This window comes from Lampris incognitus, chromosome 6, assembly GCF_029633865.1.
Source record: "Lampris incognitus isolate fLamInc1 chromosome 6, fLamInc1.hap2, whole genome shotgun sequence".
Taxonomy (NCBI): domain Eukaryota; kingdom Metazoa; phylum Chordata; class Actinopteri; order Lampriformes; family Lampridae; genus Lampris; species Lampris incognitus.
In genome coordinates this window covers 20,070,516-20,088,904 of record NC_079216.1, presented here as the reverse complement: position 1 = coordinate 20,088,904, position 18,389 = coordinate 20,070,516, and the positions used below count along the sequence as shown (strand labels likewise).

Below are 18,389 nucleotides of genomic sequence, written 5' to 3'. Positions count from 1 at the left end.
GGATATTACACAGAGTAGGAGAGAAAACGGCTCTCCGTGTGGTTAGGGGCATGAGGGAGAGCGCACAGTTAAAGCACCCCAAACAAGAATCACTGACAAAACACTCAATACAGAGTGAGTCTTAGAAAAATGAGACATCCACAGTTAGAAACAGTTGAAAGGGGAGGGAGAGTTAACAGATAATTTGAATAGTTACAATTAAGTTCTCTTTCAAATCAAACATCCCAAGATATCAGGGAAAAGTATTGTTCTTGCAAATGCATTTATCGTCTTTTTTATTATTTTATTTTTTTACTCGAACGTAGCTTACTTAACCATGCCATGTGATATGCTACTTCAGTACACTTTAACAACAAATATTACTGGGACCACTACAGAAAACTGCAGATGATATTTAATATCCAGGAATTCACATTATAGACACTACCACCTTCCACACTGCGAACGCGAGTGCACACAAAAACAAAAAACAAAACAAAACAAAAGAACTGGGAAGGCGAGAAACGAGCGCAGTTCTGTCTCTGTTTATTTAACAGTGTGTGTGTGCTGGTCATTGCTGATTTGCTCTGTTCAGCACTGTTTTTGCGCGCGTGTTAAAGACGGTCTAACGCGCCATACAATCCTTTATTTTGAAAACGGCGGATCGGAAGTGATGACACTCTCAAGCGGATTGGTCACCGCTTTCCTCTGCTTGGCCGCTCCTACTACGTAGCTGCTGCTGCTGCTGCTCTGCCAGTCAGCTAATTTGTCTGATATCCGACCCGGACAGATCGCGTTGGCCTGAGGTGAAAAGAGGAGATCTGGTGAGGGAATCAGTGTGTATCCATCTGCGGTTAAACGATTAACTGACGTGCATTGTGTCATTTATTTTAGGTGGTAATAGATCCACCCCGTTTTACAAGTTATCAACATCCTCTAACTCAGCTGTAAAGCTACGTTCCTGTCAAAAATATTTGACTTTATCTTATCAGCAAAACATAGTAACCGAGCACTACTTTGCAGGCATGTCATGTCTTTATCATAGCTGTTTTTTTTTTATGAAACTGCAACTTCTAACGTTGTTAAAACGTGTTGAGAATAAATCACGGAGATTAGCCAGATGGAAAGCTCTGGGTTGTTGCTATCTGTTGCTAGGTTACAGAAATGGCAGCGGGTGCCGTGGGTAAAGCCTTTAATTACATTAGTGTGACAGTATTATTCCCAAATCCAGGGTTCAACTGTGGGTACTTCGGTAATTAGTTTCGTTTTGTGCGGTTTTTTGATAGACTATTCCGTATTTTAACTGATCTTAGTGACATACTTCGTCTTATGGTCTGCCTCTTTCCTTCTACATGTCCTTCGCTTTGTCTAAATAGGGATATAGACACAATGTTGGTCCCCATATTTACTCTGAAGCTGAACCACAAGATAAATCCTCGCATGGTGACCATTGGGAGGTTTGACGGAGTCCACCCATGTCTCACTGCGGCCACGCAAGCAGGAAAGGTTAGAGAGGATCTTGAAAATTATATTATTCCAGTTTGATGTTGTTGAATTCAGGCTTCAAACTGCAAGTAGGTAATATGACTGCATGCTAGTCGATTGCTTGATCTTCCAATGTGTTTTTCTACAACTTATATGTCCGTTATTGTTGGCACTGTTTTTTGTCATAACAATTTGGCATGTCCCTTATATAAATCCTGATTCTTTATTCCTTACTTAACATCCCTACCATAGTTCCATCAGTATTTCTTGCCCCTCCAGATACTTATTAAAAAATCTGATAAATAAAATTATGAAGTAGATTTTTTAAGTTATCTCTTCAATGCCCTACTTCGTCCTTCGTACCATCTATTTCAGATCTCCCTTGCACATGTATCTCCCTACCTGCAATGACAGTTCCCTTCACCAAATTGTTTGTACACTTTAGTTTTATTGTCTCGTGCCAGCCATTGTCTTCTCCTCTCATCTGTCTCATTCTTTTCCCCAAATTTCATCCATAAACTCAATGCAAGGCAGCAGTTGGAAAAATATTTTGCCTTCCCTAAACTAAATTCTGATTTATCTCCATTTTTGCCACAATATATAAAATATGGCATTATTTTGTGTTTTATACCACTATAAAACAAAGACACAGACACATTTTTACACATTTATTAACAATAAACAGGCAAACAAAGACAAAGTATGTATTGATTCAACTATTTTAAACTGATATTCTTTCCTCCTCTCCTCAAAGTTTATTCTTACCCCCCCCCTCCCTTTTACCTTACCCATTATTTTTCTTTTTCTCTTCTAAGGTGTTTATCCACAACCCCCATATTCGTGGCCACAGATCTGTTGCCCACCGTCTGAGTCAAAGCACCCAGGACTCAGACATCTCTCTGCTCAACATCAACCAGACAGTTAGTTGTCTGACTGCAGGGACCCTGGGACCAAACACTACTGGGGACACATTGCTTGTGGGATCCCAAACCAACCTATTGGCCTATGATGTTTATGACAATACCGATATATTCTACAGAGAGGTGAGCTGAGTAGGCAAGAAAAGGGGTTGAGGTTGTGTTCGAGTGTGCTTTAATCCTAGGAGAAAACATTACCTGTGACACAATATGACATGAAAAGCTACTTCTGGCCTTTCTGTCATCCATATAGTAGATTTTAAAGTGCAACTTGAAGGTTAACTGCTGATATTCATAAATATATGGCAATTTGTGTTGGCATCTCATTCCACTTATATTTTTAATGTGATGCTCAAAAATACATACAGTCTAGAGTTAAATTGTTCACTAGGCCCATGCACCAAAAAAAAGAAGAGAGAAAATATTTCACAGTATATGTAATAACATATTGTAGCGGATTCGGGGGGACAATGCAACCACAGGACCTGCCGCAGCCGGGAAGCGAACCTGTATCGCCCGCACCGCAGGAGATATCGTTAACCGCTAGACTAAAGGGTCAGACCCGCCAGCCAGCGGCCAACGTGTCTACTTATCCATGCACGTTACACTACCCCCCCCTCCTTCGGGAAGCGCGTCCCCACGCTTAAGCATATCAGCTCCTTCACGCCTCAGGGCGCATACGCTTCCAATGGCCTTACGGTCGCTCCATCCCACTTCTGACACCAATGTAGCGAATTCGGGGGGACAACGCAACCCCAGGAACTGCCGTGGCCGGGAAGCGAACCTGTATCGCCCGCACCGCAGGAGACATCGCTAACCGCTAGACTAAAGGGTCAGACCCGCCAGCCAGCGGCCAATGTGTCTGCTTATCCATGCATGTTACAATATTTAATAACATGTATCAACACCACAAATACAGCACTAGAATATAGTGATGGACTGGCAGCCTTTCCAGGGTGTCTCCCCGCCTGCCACCCAGTGACTGCTGGGATAGGCTCCAGCATCCCCACAACCCTGAGAGCAGATTAAGCGGTTTGGATAATGGATGGATGGAGTATAGTGAGTGAGACAGTTCACTACCTTGAATTAGACGGTTACATTGTTTTTCAGCTGTAACGCTCAAACCTGTTAGAAATAATCAATAATAAACTGGAGTCACTGTGCCCATCACAACGAAAATATAGCCTGTTAACTTTATCTAGTTTATGGCACAGGTGCGAGGTACTGTGTGTATAGCACTGCTTGCCTTGATGGCCAGTTCCAACTGGCAAGTTTAGCAAACACAATAAATGGAAACTAAATAGCCTAATTTTGATTTACACACTAAACCAGGGCTCTTACTATAAAATGGAAATTTTACTACAATCTTCTTCTTTCGGCTTGTTGCCTGTTTCCCAGGGGTCGCCACAGCAGATTTGATAGTTTCTATCGGTACCCTGTGAGGACACAGCACCGATGGCGGTCTTTTTAATCCGCATAATGATTTGGCAAAATGTTATGTCGGATGCCCTTCCTGACACCACCACTAACCCTATGGACGGGGGCACAGGTAAAGCGCTGGATGCCATCCCAGTATTCATGAACTTGCGCCCATGCCTGTCGCCATAAAAACTTAAAAGGAAGCTTTACTAAAAAGGAAACTTTACTACAATATTAACATGGAAGTCCCACGTGCCTGTCAAGCTAACATCAGTTTACTAAATTATTAATTTATCATTCTTCAACTATTCAACATCCCCAAGCGAAGAAATAAAGTATAAATTTCCATCCATAAGTGGCACTAAATTGATGTACAAGATGGAAATCTAGTCTAGTCCAAATGACTTCTCCTGTGTATGTGAATGGTATGATTTGAGTCTGTTTTTGGTGTCCGCTCCCAATTCTGTCGTCGTTCCTCTTGAGTTGTAAATATCAAACATGTCTGATCGGGGCAGCCCCGACTGGCTTGTGAGGAAATTGGGAGGACAAAGACTGAATCTTAAATGCCTCACACCGCAGGATCATCTGGGAAGGTTCCAAGCAGCCTGGAATCCGAACCGGCCCTCTGATTCTCAAGAGGGGTAAATCCAACCTAGAATCGGGCCAGTTATCCCATAGTGTGCATCATGCTTTAACTGGTATTAAAGTCATGACTTTCCACAGCCTGTAGTTTAAAAAGACTGGATTTCCTTGACAATTGTAACTTTTTCTTTGGACACAGACACACTTTCGAAGTGGATGTTGTGTCCAAAACAAAACTGAAGTTATTTAAACACAATTTTCTTCACTGTATTCTTCGTCCATCTGCTCCCAGCTAGTACCTGATATAATAATAATAATATTAATAATACATTTCATTTATATGGCACCTTTCAAAACCATGTTACAAGATGCTTTACGATACAAGATGAAATAGTGCACACAATCAAGATAAAAATAACAATTAAAAAGCATAAGACCTGATCTGCTTTACAGAACAAGGTAAAATAGGATTAAACATCACAAGAACATAATTAAAATGAGAACAAGTGAAATAAAAGTGATAAAAGAGAAATATGAAATTGTCCAACAACAGATTTATTCTTTTAAATCTATGATTTAAAAGAAGGCACTTGAGTTTGCTAATCTAATTTCCTCTGGTAAAGCGTTCCACAGCTGTAGGACTGTAATGGAAAACCCCCTTTCCCTTCACACATGGTGCAACAGGAGATCCAGTGTTGTAGTCAGGCTATCTACCCTTCCCTCATCATCAAGATTAAAGACAGACTGAGATCACAGCTGAAGTGTTTGGATGACCTGCTACAGCATGTACCAGTCTACGTTCTTACTTTAATCTAAACCCCTAGTATCAGTTGGCCGAACAACTGGTCATGTCCACATCCACCCCTCTCGCTCTCCCTCGGTTCCCTTCACTTGGCATTCCTAGAGAGGATGAAGGATGTGGTGAATGCTGGAATCAAGCTCACCACCCAACCATTGATTTGGGCTCCACCGCCTCTCCCCAGGCTGCGTCATTTCTGGTGGATGACGTTTGCTGAGATGTTTTGGGCTCCTGCTCTATCAGAGATGACGCTGGTATTATCCCTATATCCCTAGTATTCTGTCATCAAGCTGGACCTCGCAGCCTATCTCAAGGCTATGCCTATTACTGTTTTGGCCAGGAACAGAAGAAGCACAATATGCTGTCCCTGCTAAGCTAATGTGTCATTTGGTATCGATCCCTTTGCTTAAACCAAAACATTTTGTCTCAGAACTACTCTATTTGGCTGTCCCCACTGTGTGTCAGTGATGTGTCGTGCCGGAATGATAATTTAATAGTGCTATTAGAATGGATTTATCATATGTATTTAACAGTTGTACACAGTATTTTTATTATGAATTTAAACATGTAATTTATAACTATTGATATTTTGATGATTAATTTAATCAGTCTCAAATACTTTTTCTTCTTCTAGTTTTCCCCCCTTTTCCCCCCAATTGCATCCGTCCAATTACCGCACTCTTCTGAGCCATCCCAGTCACTGCTCCACCCCCTCTGCCGAGCCATCCCAGTTGCTGCTCCACCCCTTCTGCCGATCTGGGGAGTGCTGCAGACTGCCACATGCCTCCACCGATACATGTGGAGTCGCCAGCCGCCTCTTTTCATCTGACAGTGAGGAGTTTCACCAGGGGGACGTAGTGTGTGGGAGGATCATCCTATTCCTCCCAGTTCCCCCTCACCCCCGAACAGGCACCCTGACCGACCAGAGGAGGCGCTAGTGCAGCAATCAGGACACATACCCACATCAGTCTCCCCACCCGCAGACACGGCCAATAGTGTCTGTAGGGATGCCCGACCAAGCTGGAGGTAACACGAGGATTCGAACTGGTGATCCTCGTGTTGGTAGGCAACAGAATAGACTGCTACGCTACCCGGACGCCCCCAAATATGTGTTTTTTAGCATGAGCACTCTGACCATTTTCAAATACTAAGGTTCTCAACAAGAACTTGAGTACCCACGTACTCGAGCGCATGCCTAATATACAACAGAAGTTGTCATGATGTACCTGTGGCCAGGTTCTTAAAACCTGTGCTGAACAGTTGTGTGGAATATTTCACACTATTTTCACACTATCCCTTCAGCAACAGAGGGTCCCTAAATTATGGAAACATTCCACAATTGTACCAGTTGCCAAGACTAAAACCCCTGTGACATTAAATGACTATAGGCCAGTAGCGTTAATATCTCTAATGAATATTTTTGAGAACCTCATTAAAAACAAGGATTTATCGCAGGTGGAGAAATCCCTCTATCCACTGCAATTTGCATACAGGCCTGATAGGGGTGTACAAGATACCATAATAACACTTGAATTTTCTGTACCACCATCTTGAGGGGACAAATGCTCATGCCAGGCTGTTGTTTATAGATTTCTCCTCAGCCTTTAACACAATCCAGCCACATCTGTTAGCAGAAAAGCTAATTCATCTCTTCAAACTGGATCTTAATCTAATTGGCTGGATACTGGACTTCTTGACTGATAGGTCCCGGTGTGTGAGGGTTAATGGCTGCTTTTCCAATCAGCTCTACTCTTCAACTGGTTCCCCTCAGGGCTGTTGCCTCTCGCTATTACTCTACATCCTGTACATTAATGACTGTCGCAGCAACCTTACCAATAGACACATATTCACATTTGCGTATGATTCAGTGATTGTAGGTCTTCTGTAAGGGGAGGAGGAACAACATGGACCTGTGGGCGATGATTTTGTATCTTGGTTTGATGAGTCCTTTCTCTACTTAAATGTGTCTAAAACTAAAGATGTGATGATCAGCTTTAGAAAGACTCCTCCTAGACCTGTACCAACCAGCATTAAAGGTGCTGACATTGAGCTTGTGGACAGCTACAAATATCTGGAGGTTGTTCTAGACAAAAAATTGTGCTTTGAAACTTATGTTGCTTCCACATCAAAGAAGGTCCAACAAAGACTTGTTTTCCTGAAGAAAATGTGGACATTTAATGTCTCCTCCCAGATGACGACTCTCCTTTATACAAGTTTCATTGAAACAGTTTTAATGTACTGTACTGTTGCTTGACTCTGGCCAATAAAAAAACAGCTTGACAGACTCCTCAAATGGGCTAGTAGGATTTCAGGGAGAAGTCAAGCCCAGCTTACTGACCTTTATAATAGGAGGGTGTTCAGAAAGGCTACTTCCCTTCTGGAGTGCCAAGGTCATCCCGTTCAGCCAGAGTTTGAGCTGTTACCTCCAGGTCGTCGGTTGAGGATGCCCTGTATTAGGACTAAGAGATACAGGGCTTCCTTTGTCCCCACTGCTTTCCAGTATTTAACTGCAGTTCACTAGTTTCCTTGGTCTGTATATTTTATATTTACATTTTTTATATTTTATATTTGACCTGCTTCGGTTCTCCTTGCCCACTATGTCCTGTTGTCAATTCCTAGGTGTTTGTATGTTTTGTCTTTGTGTGAGAGTTTTTATACTGGCTGCAAGCTAATTTCCCTGCAAGGGACAATAAAGATACTTGACTTTGACTTGACTTGATTGAAGAAAATGATATGCATATACGTATATACATAGCATATAAATAGTTGTAAAAAGTTAAATGGATTGTATTTCCTTTTCAATGTCTTTGTTTCTATGTTTTGTGTGCATGTGCATAGGTGACAGATGGGATTAATGCCATTGTGTTGGGAAAATTAGGGGACATCCAGTCTCCTCTTGCCATCATTGGAGGGAACTGTGCTTTACAAGGCTTTGACTATGAGGGCAATGACCAGTTCTGGACGGTATGAACTGCGATGAGATCATACTTTAATATCACAATGCACTTTTCCCTTCCTTCATATTCAAACTGCTTATTTAATAGAGTACGGATATCACACAGCCAATATATGACACCTGGTTAGAGTGCAGGGTTCCATACTAACATGTAGTTTAACAATCTTTGATGAACTTTTTTAACTTTTTTTTTCACAAACTTTTGATTTTGTTTTATATTCCGTTCTGATAAGTTCATTCGCTGTGTTGATGATTACATTCTTCTAACAAACCAATTTGAGGAATTCCAACAAGTAGTGATTAAATACAGATATTTTTGTTTTCCTGCAGCAGTTTGTTCTATTAATACATAAAGTACATTAAATCATACATAACATTTTATTTCAACCAAAACGTGGTTGTATTGGAGAGTGGGTTTGTCATCTTGCCTGATCCGTAAATGTAATTTCCCCCCAGCATTCTGTGTTTTCATTGAGTCTTGTTTTCTTTTCTTTTTTTGCAGGTAACTGGTGATAATGTTAGATCTCTAGTGCTGTGTGACTTCACTGGAGATGGAAAAAATGAGGTAACAATATACCACTTTTACCCATTTTCATTAATTTTGACATCTTTGTTCATTGTTATTTTATCAGTTATGATTGTCTTCTTTTGTGTGTGGTGTTTAAAGCTCCTGGTGGGATCTGAGGACTTTGACATCAGGGTTTTTAAAGAGGATGAGCTTGTCTCTGAGATGGCTGAAAATGAGGTAAATACATTTTTTAAAAAAAATCTTTTTGAATCAAGAAAAGATGATAAAAAGTATGCACAATAGTTTTGTATGCTTCATATATTTTACACATATGACAGTTATGCTATTGTTTTTGGTAATTTGCCAAGTTACAGTTAAGCAAAAACCAACTGTGGCACAAGTTATCTTTTTCTTTGTTTTGAAATAGAAATACGTAAAATCAGGCCATATGATGAAGCACAATTTAATTTAAGCATTGCATCTATTTATCACAATAAACCAGGTTTGACTCGGGTCAGTTTGATTTTGCATTGTTCCCATCTCCAACTAGATGGTGACCTCTTTGTGCTACATGCACAGCAGCAGATTTGGTTATGCCCTGGCCAATGGCACTGTTGGGGTCTATGACCGCACTGCCCGCTACTGGAGAATCAAGGTACTGCACTGAAGCCGTTAACTGTAATACAGCCTGTCAGGTAAACAAAGTAAATGGATGGGGCTAATATCATAGGGCAGCCAAAATTGACAATTTTTTTAGGGAAAGTGTGTGTGTGTGTGTGTGTGTGTGTGTGTGTGTGTGTGTGTGTGTGTGTGTGTGTGTGTGTGTGTGTGTGTGTGTGTGTGTGTGTGTGTTAGTGTGTAGAGGGAGGACAGTTCACAGCATTAGTTGTCAGGCAGATTAGATTGAAGATTTAAAACTTTGAGGATGTATCTTGGAAGTGCTTACTAAGGTTATTACTGAAGGTGGTTATTTTTTATAATGATATGTACTGTCATGGAAGATTTATCCATTGAGCAGTGTTTTGTGATTTCCTTGATAACGAGTTTAAGAGGATACTTTTCTTGGTGAAAGCCAAGGCACTAAGTATAGGTTGGGTGTATTGCATTGGAATATTGACTGACGAAAGGAAGAAGAATAAGGGGGAATGCTGCATCCCAAGATGAGTGACGGTCCACTGGTAATTGCATTTTATTTAGTGTTTTATTGGTTAATAGTAGCAGTTTATAGTCAAATCTATCATGAATAGGGAGCCAGTAAAGGGAGGCTAGAATTGGTGTGATATGGTGGAATTTTCTAGATTTAATTGATATACTAGTGGCAACATTTTAACTAATTGAAGGTTTTTAGTACTAGCATGTGGCAGGCCAGATAAAAGGACATTGCAGTAATCTAATCTGGATGAAACAAAAGTGTGGATCAGGGTCTTAGCATCAGCCATGGGCAGATTAGACCAATATTTAGCAATATTCAATAGGTGGAAAAAGCAGTTTTGGCGATTTCTCCAATGTGAAATTCAAAAGATAGGGTATGATCAAAAACAACACCAAGATTTTTCTGGAACTTTGCAACAGTTGTCATGAAATGCTGTTACTCGATCATATTGGTGAGTTTGTCAAGCAGGACCACTAACCAGGATCTCGTTCTTTTCAGAATTATGTAGTCAGAAGTTAGATGATATCCAATTTTTCACTGCAGACAGGCATGTCTCTAAATAGATTCCTTTGATAGATTCCTTTGGTTTTGTCAAATAGCAGCAGGTAGCAGTTTGATTAAAAAAAGCGAAAAGAGGAGGGTTAAATGGACATCCTTTCTTGTGTGTAATGTTAAGTTTTGTGAGTTTAGTTCACCATTGGTGACAGTGGTGCTTGGTGAGTTGTGTAGAACCATGATCCAGTCGATGAACGACTCTCCAAAGCCAAATTTTTATAATGTACCAAAAAAAATTTCCAGTTCACTTTCTCAAAGGCTTTCTCACCATCAAGTAAATAAAATTATTGTTTTACTGTTTCTTTATTGTACATAGTTCATAATGTTAAATAACATGCACATTTTATCTGTTGAGTGTCTACCCTTAATGAAACCGGTTCGGTCAGGATGATCGATGGAGGTTATTACTGTTTAAATTCGGTTAATTAATGCTTTACTAATAATTTTGATATCATTAGTAATCAGTTAGAGTGGGCGACAGCTTCTGGTTCATGGATCCTTGCCAGGTTTTAGCAGTACTGATATCTGATATAAGGGCTGTGTTCATGTGGGTAGGAATCTGGGATTTGGCTTTAATAGTTTTTGTCGTTCTGAAAGTCAGTGATGAAATTTTATGCCAGAATTTTTTGTAGAATTTTTCAGGAAAAGCATCTAGTCCGTAAGCTTTATTATTTGGCATTTGAGTAACTTCTAGAGTTTGTCAGTTGTGAATCCATTGTTTTAGCTTGTTTGAGTGTTGAGAGGTCCAGGTTGTCAAAAAAGAATTTCACCCGTTTGGTTGTATCATCAGTTGAGCAGTATAGATTGCTATAACATTAGGGCTTCACCAAATTTGGGAAATTCGGCAATTCTTATTATAAACATGAGGTCGGAAATTGTCCGTATTCCTCTTTACAGGCCAATAAAGAGAACAGAGCAATGATGCAAAACATGTGACCCAATTCTCTTCAGTAAGGACTGTTTCCTCAACGTGAGTTTGTCTGTCCTAAATTGTTGATGGTTTGGGAGTTTTTCAAATGCGTTAGGCAGATGCAACACGTGCCATTTACAATATATGTAAAACTAATGTACCTTGCAGGAGTACATTGGACATATATACTCTGGATCATGGCCTTCCAACTTGAACTCAGATGTGCTGAGCTTGTTAAGGAGACGATCAGCTTCAGATGCTGTCTTTGGTAAGGCGTGGTTGTGCTGTTTGGTCCTCTCCAGGGCTACGATTATGACAGGTAGGCTTTGTATGACAGCTTCTGTAGCCTGCTTCCAGGAGGCCCATCTTGTGTCCGACAGGTTTTTACATTACGTTACATTATATTACAGTCATTTAGGTGATGCTTTTATCCAAAGCGACTTACAATAAGTGCATTTAACATAGGAAATCAGGGGAACTACTAGTCATCAGAGGTCATAAGTGCATCTAAACAAACATCTAAGAGCAAAATCAGTGCTAAAGTAAAAGTGCAAGAAAGAGGGGTGTTTTTTTGTCTTTTTTCTAATGAGTGAATACAGTAAGTGCTAAGAACAAGTAACAGGGTAGTAGTTCTTAAAGAGGTGAGTTTTCAACCTGCACCGAAAGACGGGCAGTGACTCCGCTGTCCTGACATCTGTGGGGAGTTCATTCTACCACTGTGGGGCCAGGACAGAAAAGAGCCGTGACCAGGTCGATCGGCAGCAAGGGCCTCTGAGCGACGGGGCAACCAGGCGTCCCGAGGCAGCAGAGCGAAGTGGTCGGGTGGGGGTGTAGGGCTTGACCATGGCCTGGAGATAGGAAGGAGCTGTTCCTTTCACTGCCCTGTAGGCTAGCACCAGAGTCTTAAACTGGATGCGAGCAGCTACTGGGAGCCAGTGTAGGGACATGAGAAGGGGAGTTGTGTGGGAGAACTTATGGTGGTTGAACACCAGATGAGCTGCAGCTTTCTGAACATGTTTCAGAGGTCTGATGGCCGACACCGGGGCGCCAGCAAGGAGGGAGTTGCCGTAATCCAGCCAGGAGATGACCAGAGCCTGGATTAGCACCTGTGCCATCTCGTCAGTGAGGAATGGGCGAATCCTCCTGATGTTATAGAGGAGAAATCTGCAGGAGCAAGCAACCGATGCAACGTTTTCAGTAAACGACAGTTGGTCGTCCAGGATCACACCCAGATTCCTCACAGTCCAAGTTGGCGTCGCCACGGTGTTGTCAATGGTGATGGCCAGGTCTTGGTGTGGGCAACCTTTCCCCGGGAGGAACATCAGCTCTGTCTTGTCCAGATTGAGCTTCAGGTGGTGTGTCGCCATCCACTCTGAGATGTTTTTCAGCTTTAAAACGGTTTCCTCTAGCTGCATAATAGCCTGTTCCTGCCAAAGAATTTTAAACCTCAGGAGCCTGGAAGTCAGGAAGCAGTACAGTGTTTCAAGTGTGCCAAAAAAGAGTTTAGGCTACACAATGAGCAGGCAGCATCCAGGAGGATGGGGTTAAGGTTGTGTGTGCGACAGTGTATATACATATAATGCCTTGCAGGAGCACTGTTCTTTCCCTCTCGCCTGCAGCCCTGATAACCATAATAACCAGAAATTATTGCTCTATCATATGCCTGGTCCCTAATAAGGGTAACTCCCAGATCAAGTGCATTCAGCACATTTATAAGCACATGATAAAATGTCTTTGTGTCGCTGCATGGGAGTCCCTCAAACCTCACAAAGTGTTCAGTGTTGTTGCCAGTTTCTGTGACATATATCTAATTGAGAGACAGAACTGATCTATCCTGGTGATATCAATAGTGGAGATGACTATCTGAAAAAAAAAAGCTGCCTTAACCTCTTTTATAGTTGAGTTTACAGTTTCTCTAGCAAGTGCAGTAATTAGCTCATTGTGTGACCGGTGGCTCAAGTATGTTATGTGTCCAACTGGATTCCTTGGGCTGATCAAGAAGAGCATCATACTGTGACAGCAGCTTCAGAAGCTCTGGGAAGTGGCCCTCATTTGATTTGCAGTCAGCCTGCCCAGCATATTCCCCCGTGCACCCCAAAAAACAGCATTGTGTCAATTCGTTGATGCAGAATCTTCCTGTTTTGCTCTATCTGCTCCCTCTTGCCTCGGATGAGCTCTGCAACCACTGTACTATCCCGGCTGATGCAAAACTTGGTCATTTTAAACTTCCTCTTTGCCCCTCGATAAGTAACACATTTCCTGTTACTTGTTTTGCACCCCCCTTCCTAAAATTGGATATGTCAGTTTGAGGGATCTACCCACTCCCGCTCTGCCTTTTCATTTGTTTCACCAAACATCCAACAGTAAAAACAGAGAAGTCAGTCATTTTTGAGGAATAAATTAACCTTTGTCTAGCCACTGTGTATGACTGTCCTACTTGTACCATTTAGGACTGCTTGTACCATTTAGGACTGCTTGTACCATTTAGGACTGAAGTATCTTTTCTCTTCATCACAGGGGAAATGTGGCGTAATTTTCTTTCAACCCAGGGTGGCACGGACCGTATTCTGTCATAGTTCTGATTAGTTCAGGGTAACAGGCTGTCCTTTTGAAAAAGACAGATCGGTTGGATACTGCCCTTTAGTGCAAAGTATAAAAGAAGCTGAGGAAATTGTTCATCCAGTTGTGCAGTTGCTGTTGGGGCCATCACTTGTCAGTATCGGCTGTTCCTGCACTTTTGCTGCCCTATATATCAAATTGGCAGTCCGGGTCATTTGCTGAGACTGCCTGTGATGAAGAGGACAGTACCTTTTCTTCACTATCCTGGCTAGATGAGCTAGCAGGATCATCCCCCATCGCAGATTGGCATGTTGAAAAAGTTGCGTAGAGTAACACAATGCAGCAATTTTTTTTCCTTTTTTGTGCTCCTTAGGCTTCAGAGCTCCAGATTTGTTTGTTTTCCCCATTTTAGCATGCTAGCTTAAACTTTACAAAACAATGGTCAAAATGTCCAAAGCAGTCGGGTCAAAGGGCAACTGTATAACTCAAACGACGCCCATGCTCCTCAAACACACATGTATCGACAGACAGGACAAATGCCATGTCAATCATTGTCACATCACATCAAGATTTTAATAATGATTAAAACGTTTTGATATGCTGATTTTAATAATGCTGTTTTAATTTTGACACTTTATTGTTATGACGAACAAAAAATGGCTTAGTCAAGGGCGCCTAGGGGTGTCTGTCTTGTAATGTAATTTCTTCTCCCCACCAGAAAGTAGCCAGTAAGGTGTACTATGGAATAGCTTCAAAATAAGAAAATCCACCTTTTGGAGTGTCCCAGTCAGAGCCCAGACCTTTACCCAATATAGTGTAATCCATGTAATGTAAGCCATGTGATTTATTGCTGAAAAACTTGATGTCTTGTCAAACTTAATAGCCTTACCTAAATTGGCACAAATATGCTTAAAACAAGGCATTAGTAGTGTAGGGTAAGAATGTTGAAAGAAGGTTGAATCAGTTCATCTGGATACATTTATTGACAGATACGTTTCATCACTCATCTAAGTGACATCTTCAGTCTAAACTGACTGCAGGTATCCCCACCTTTATAAACAATACAGTACAATACAGTGCCCAACTACTGAAACCAGTGACCAGTTTCATATGCAAATAGTATGGGTGTGACCATTGATCATGTGTAGTATTCACAGAGGATTAGGGGTTGTTGCAATCACAGAATTGTAAGATGGCGACAGATGTATAACGATCGAAACCATCGACTAGTTTCATGGTCAAATATGGGTGTGCCCATTAACTAGAGTTTCAATGGCCATTTGTACTATTCACAGAGGGTTGGGGAATAGTTGCAATGACAGCATTGTAAAATGGCGACAGATGTACTCTTAGCGCCCCCCCCCCCCCCCGATTCAGGGGTGGTTGTTCCCTCTTAACATAGATGGCCTCTTTGACTCCCCATTCAAACCAGTGTTCTTCCCAATCAAGGATGTGCACATCCTCATCACTGAAAGAGTTGCCACTGGCCTGTAGATGGTGTAGATTGTGGAGTCCTGGCTTGACACGTTAGCTCTTCTATGTTGTGCCATCCTCTTGGCCAGCGTCTGTTTGGTTTCCCCAATATACAAGTCACTGCAATCCTCCTGGCACTTAACAACATACACTGTATTGCTCTGTTTATGCCAGGGGACCCGATCCTTGGGGTGGACCAACTTCTGGCGCAGTGTATTTTGGGGTTTGAAAGCAACTGAGACATGGTGTTTTGAAAATAGGTATCTCAGCTTTTCCGACACTCCCACCACATACGGAATTCTGTGTGTGGCGGGAGCTAATAACACCCAACCTAGCATTATTGCACAGTCCTAGGCACTAACATATTGCACAGCCCTTACTCACAATTGCAGTCCATATAGCCTCATGCTGTGCCCATTTTTAGGCTTTTCCTGTTTAAGGTGTTGATAGAGGTAGGAACAAATGAGTTTTTAAAACGGTTTGAGTCTACATTTCTGTACACATAGAAGCTCGTATTTGTAATAAAGGACATGAGATTGGTCAGCTATACTCCTATGAGCACAGACTGCTCATATAGAGACCGAAGGGAGTCGTGTTCTTTTATCCCTGTGACCTTCATGATGGTCTGCACAAGACAGGCAAGCTAAGATTTTAACTGAACCATACCATACCTTGCCTGTAACCCATACCTAATCAGACTTCCCAAAACTACCCAGTAGAACAAGAACAGTTTTTGTGTTTACCCCATACACTCTGGGCTTTCTCAAAATTACATTCTTTGCTATAGCTTGGAGCATAGGCTGTCAACATGGGCTTGCCAAGTTAGTGTGTCATCAATATGGCATCACTAGTAGATTAGAGTTTCACAGATAATTACCTGGCTTTGGTCACCTACGGCCTGAGGGTCAAAACACCATTTCTTCAGTTTTCTGTATATTCAAAATGAGATGGTTGTCATCACACCAATATACAAAGTTTTCTATCTCAGAATAGTAGGATGTCGTATCATCATTTCTATATGGTAGGCTGAGAATAGCAGTCTCATTGGAAAACTTAAATAATTATGTAGATATTTACTCATACAGTTGTTTGTATATTACATAAAGAGTACTGAAGAGCTCACACAGTCTTGGGGGGAAACTGTGCTGATGATTTTGGGTCAGAGTATTGTTAACCTTTACATATTTGATGCAGTTTGTTAGAAAAGAACAATACCATTTAAAAGTGAGAGGGTTAACATTTATCTGTTTCAGTTTCTGAATTAGTAGATAGGGCTGAACAGTATTGAAAGCTGAACTAAAATCCACGAAAAGAAGATGTGCATAGGCTTTGAGGTCTTCCAAATGTTTAAGAATCAGGTGTGTGATGCTATTGATGTCATTGTCAACTGCACAGTTTTTCTTAGGGACTGGTGTGATGCCAGTTTTTTTTTTTCCCCAGAGGATGACAGTTGGTAAATAGGGCACCAAACTGGAAATCTGCTAAAGACTTTTGCAGTCTTTAGCAGAAGAGCAGAAATTCCATCAGGGCCCGTGGATTTTTAAGTGCATACCTGGCAGGAGAGTGAGTCAACCTTGTCTGGGTCCACCACCAACCTGGTGCCAAAGTCACAGCAAATGGTGTCCAACACAGTGTCACATTCCTGAGTGAAATCTCGAGTCTCAAAATGGCAATAAAATTCATTCAGTTCATTTGAATGAATTTTCTGGAGAGCGATGCTTCTTACTTGGCTCAATTTTTTTTTGTATTCTCTACCTTTATTGGATAGCGACAGTGGAGGCAGACAGTACAAAAAAAATTTGAGGAGATTGAGGGGTATGACTTGGAATGAAGGTTACCAGCTGGATTCGAACCGGTGACATTATGACCATGTGACCATGTGGTGTGCGGTGTAAGTATTTGGCTACAGAGGCACCTTTTGGTTCCATATAAATCATGGCTTTCATCAAGTCCCACAGTTATTGTAGAGTTTGTTGTGGTGAAGGTTTGCTTTATCATGTTCTTTTTCCGCCTCCTGGCTTCCCTTAACAGCTAATTGATTTCTGTCTGTACTGTTTTCAGTTGCACCCGGTCCTGATTTCTGAAAGCTGCTTTTTTTTCCTGGAGATACAGGGTTTCAACTCTTTTGTTATAGGTGGTTTGTTGTTAGGGTATACAATTATGTCCTTCTTGGTGAGAGCATTCTCGACACAAAAGTTCATGTAACCAGTTAGTGCTTCTGTTGCCTCATCGACGTTGGTCTTGTGGAAATGTTCCAGTCTATGTACATAAAACATCCTTCTTTGCTATCCTCTGACCAGACAGTCAGGGTTCTAACCTGTGGCCTGCTGTGTTTAAGCACTCTTTGTATGTAGATATTAGATGGACTGTTTTATGGTCAGAGTCTACTAGAGGAGGTTTGGGATTAACTGTGTTAGCATTTTTAACATTACCATAACAGTTATCTAAGATCTTATTTTCTTGTGTTTCACATTTAACATATTGTTCAAATCCAGGGGGGGACAGCTCAAGTTTCCTGTGGTTAAGGTCACCTAGGATGAAAATAGGAGCGTCTGGTGTGTGCTGATGCTGAATGCAGTCTCTTACACAGGCAGCAGCTCTCGTGCATTCTTGCTAGGTGGGACATAAACCGAACAAATTATAATGTTCCTAATCTCCTCTGGGGTGGTTAAATGGTCTCAGAGAAGTTTGACATCAGGGTTACGGACAGTTATCCTCACCATACATTGTTTGCACCAGTTGTTACTCTCAAACACAGACTCCTCAACCTACAGAGGTTGAGGAGTCTTCCTTCCCCAAAGATTAATTTCTGTCTGCATGGACGAGGGAGAAACCCTCAACTACGCCCACCCAGGGAGTTGAGATTGTCCTTATGGAGCCATGTTTCCATGAACACCATGATATTTGTACTTGAAACACACTTGTACTCAATTTTGTTTCCAAGTGACCTCGCAATGCACAGTATCATAGAGGGCAATGGAGGTCTGCCTGTCGCCGAAGGCGTTGTCTTACCCGACCTCTTCTGCCTCTTCTCCGTTGACCCATGCATCGTTCAGACCCTGCTATCACAGCTTTTGGCAGGTTCTTGATATAC

The 18,389-nt window shown here is 41.6% G+C and overlaps 1 protein-coding gene across 2 annotated transcripts in view; it reads left to right on the top strand.

Annotated features, from left to right (window-relative positions):
* The first annotated feature begins 724 nt into the window (after positions 1-724).
* bbs2 (Bardet-Biedl syndrome 2) overlaps positions 725-18,389 on the top strand; it is a 51,021-nt gene continuing 33,356 nt past the window's right edge. For both annotated transcript variants that reach the window (XM_056281947.1, XM_056281946.1), the window contains exons 1-7: positions 725-803; positions 1,356-1,485; positions 2,280-2,507; positions 8,020-8,145; positions 8,640-8,702; positions 8,805-8,882; positions 9,196-9,300. In XM_056281947.1, the coding sequence (XP_056137922.1) occupies positions 1,369-1,485; positions 2,280-2,507; positions 8,020-8,145; positions 8,640-8,702; positions 8,805-8,882; positions 9,196-9,300 (717 nt within the window). In that variant the 5' untranslated portion in view covers positions 725-803; positions 1,356-1,368. The remainder of the gene's footprint in view (positions 804-1,355; positions 1,486-2,279; positions 2,508-8,019; positions 8,146-8,639; positions 8,703-8,804; positions 8,883-9,195; positions 9,301-18,389) is intronic.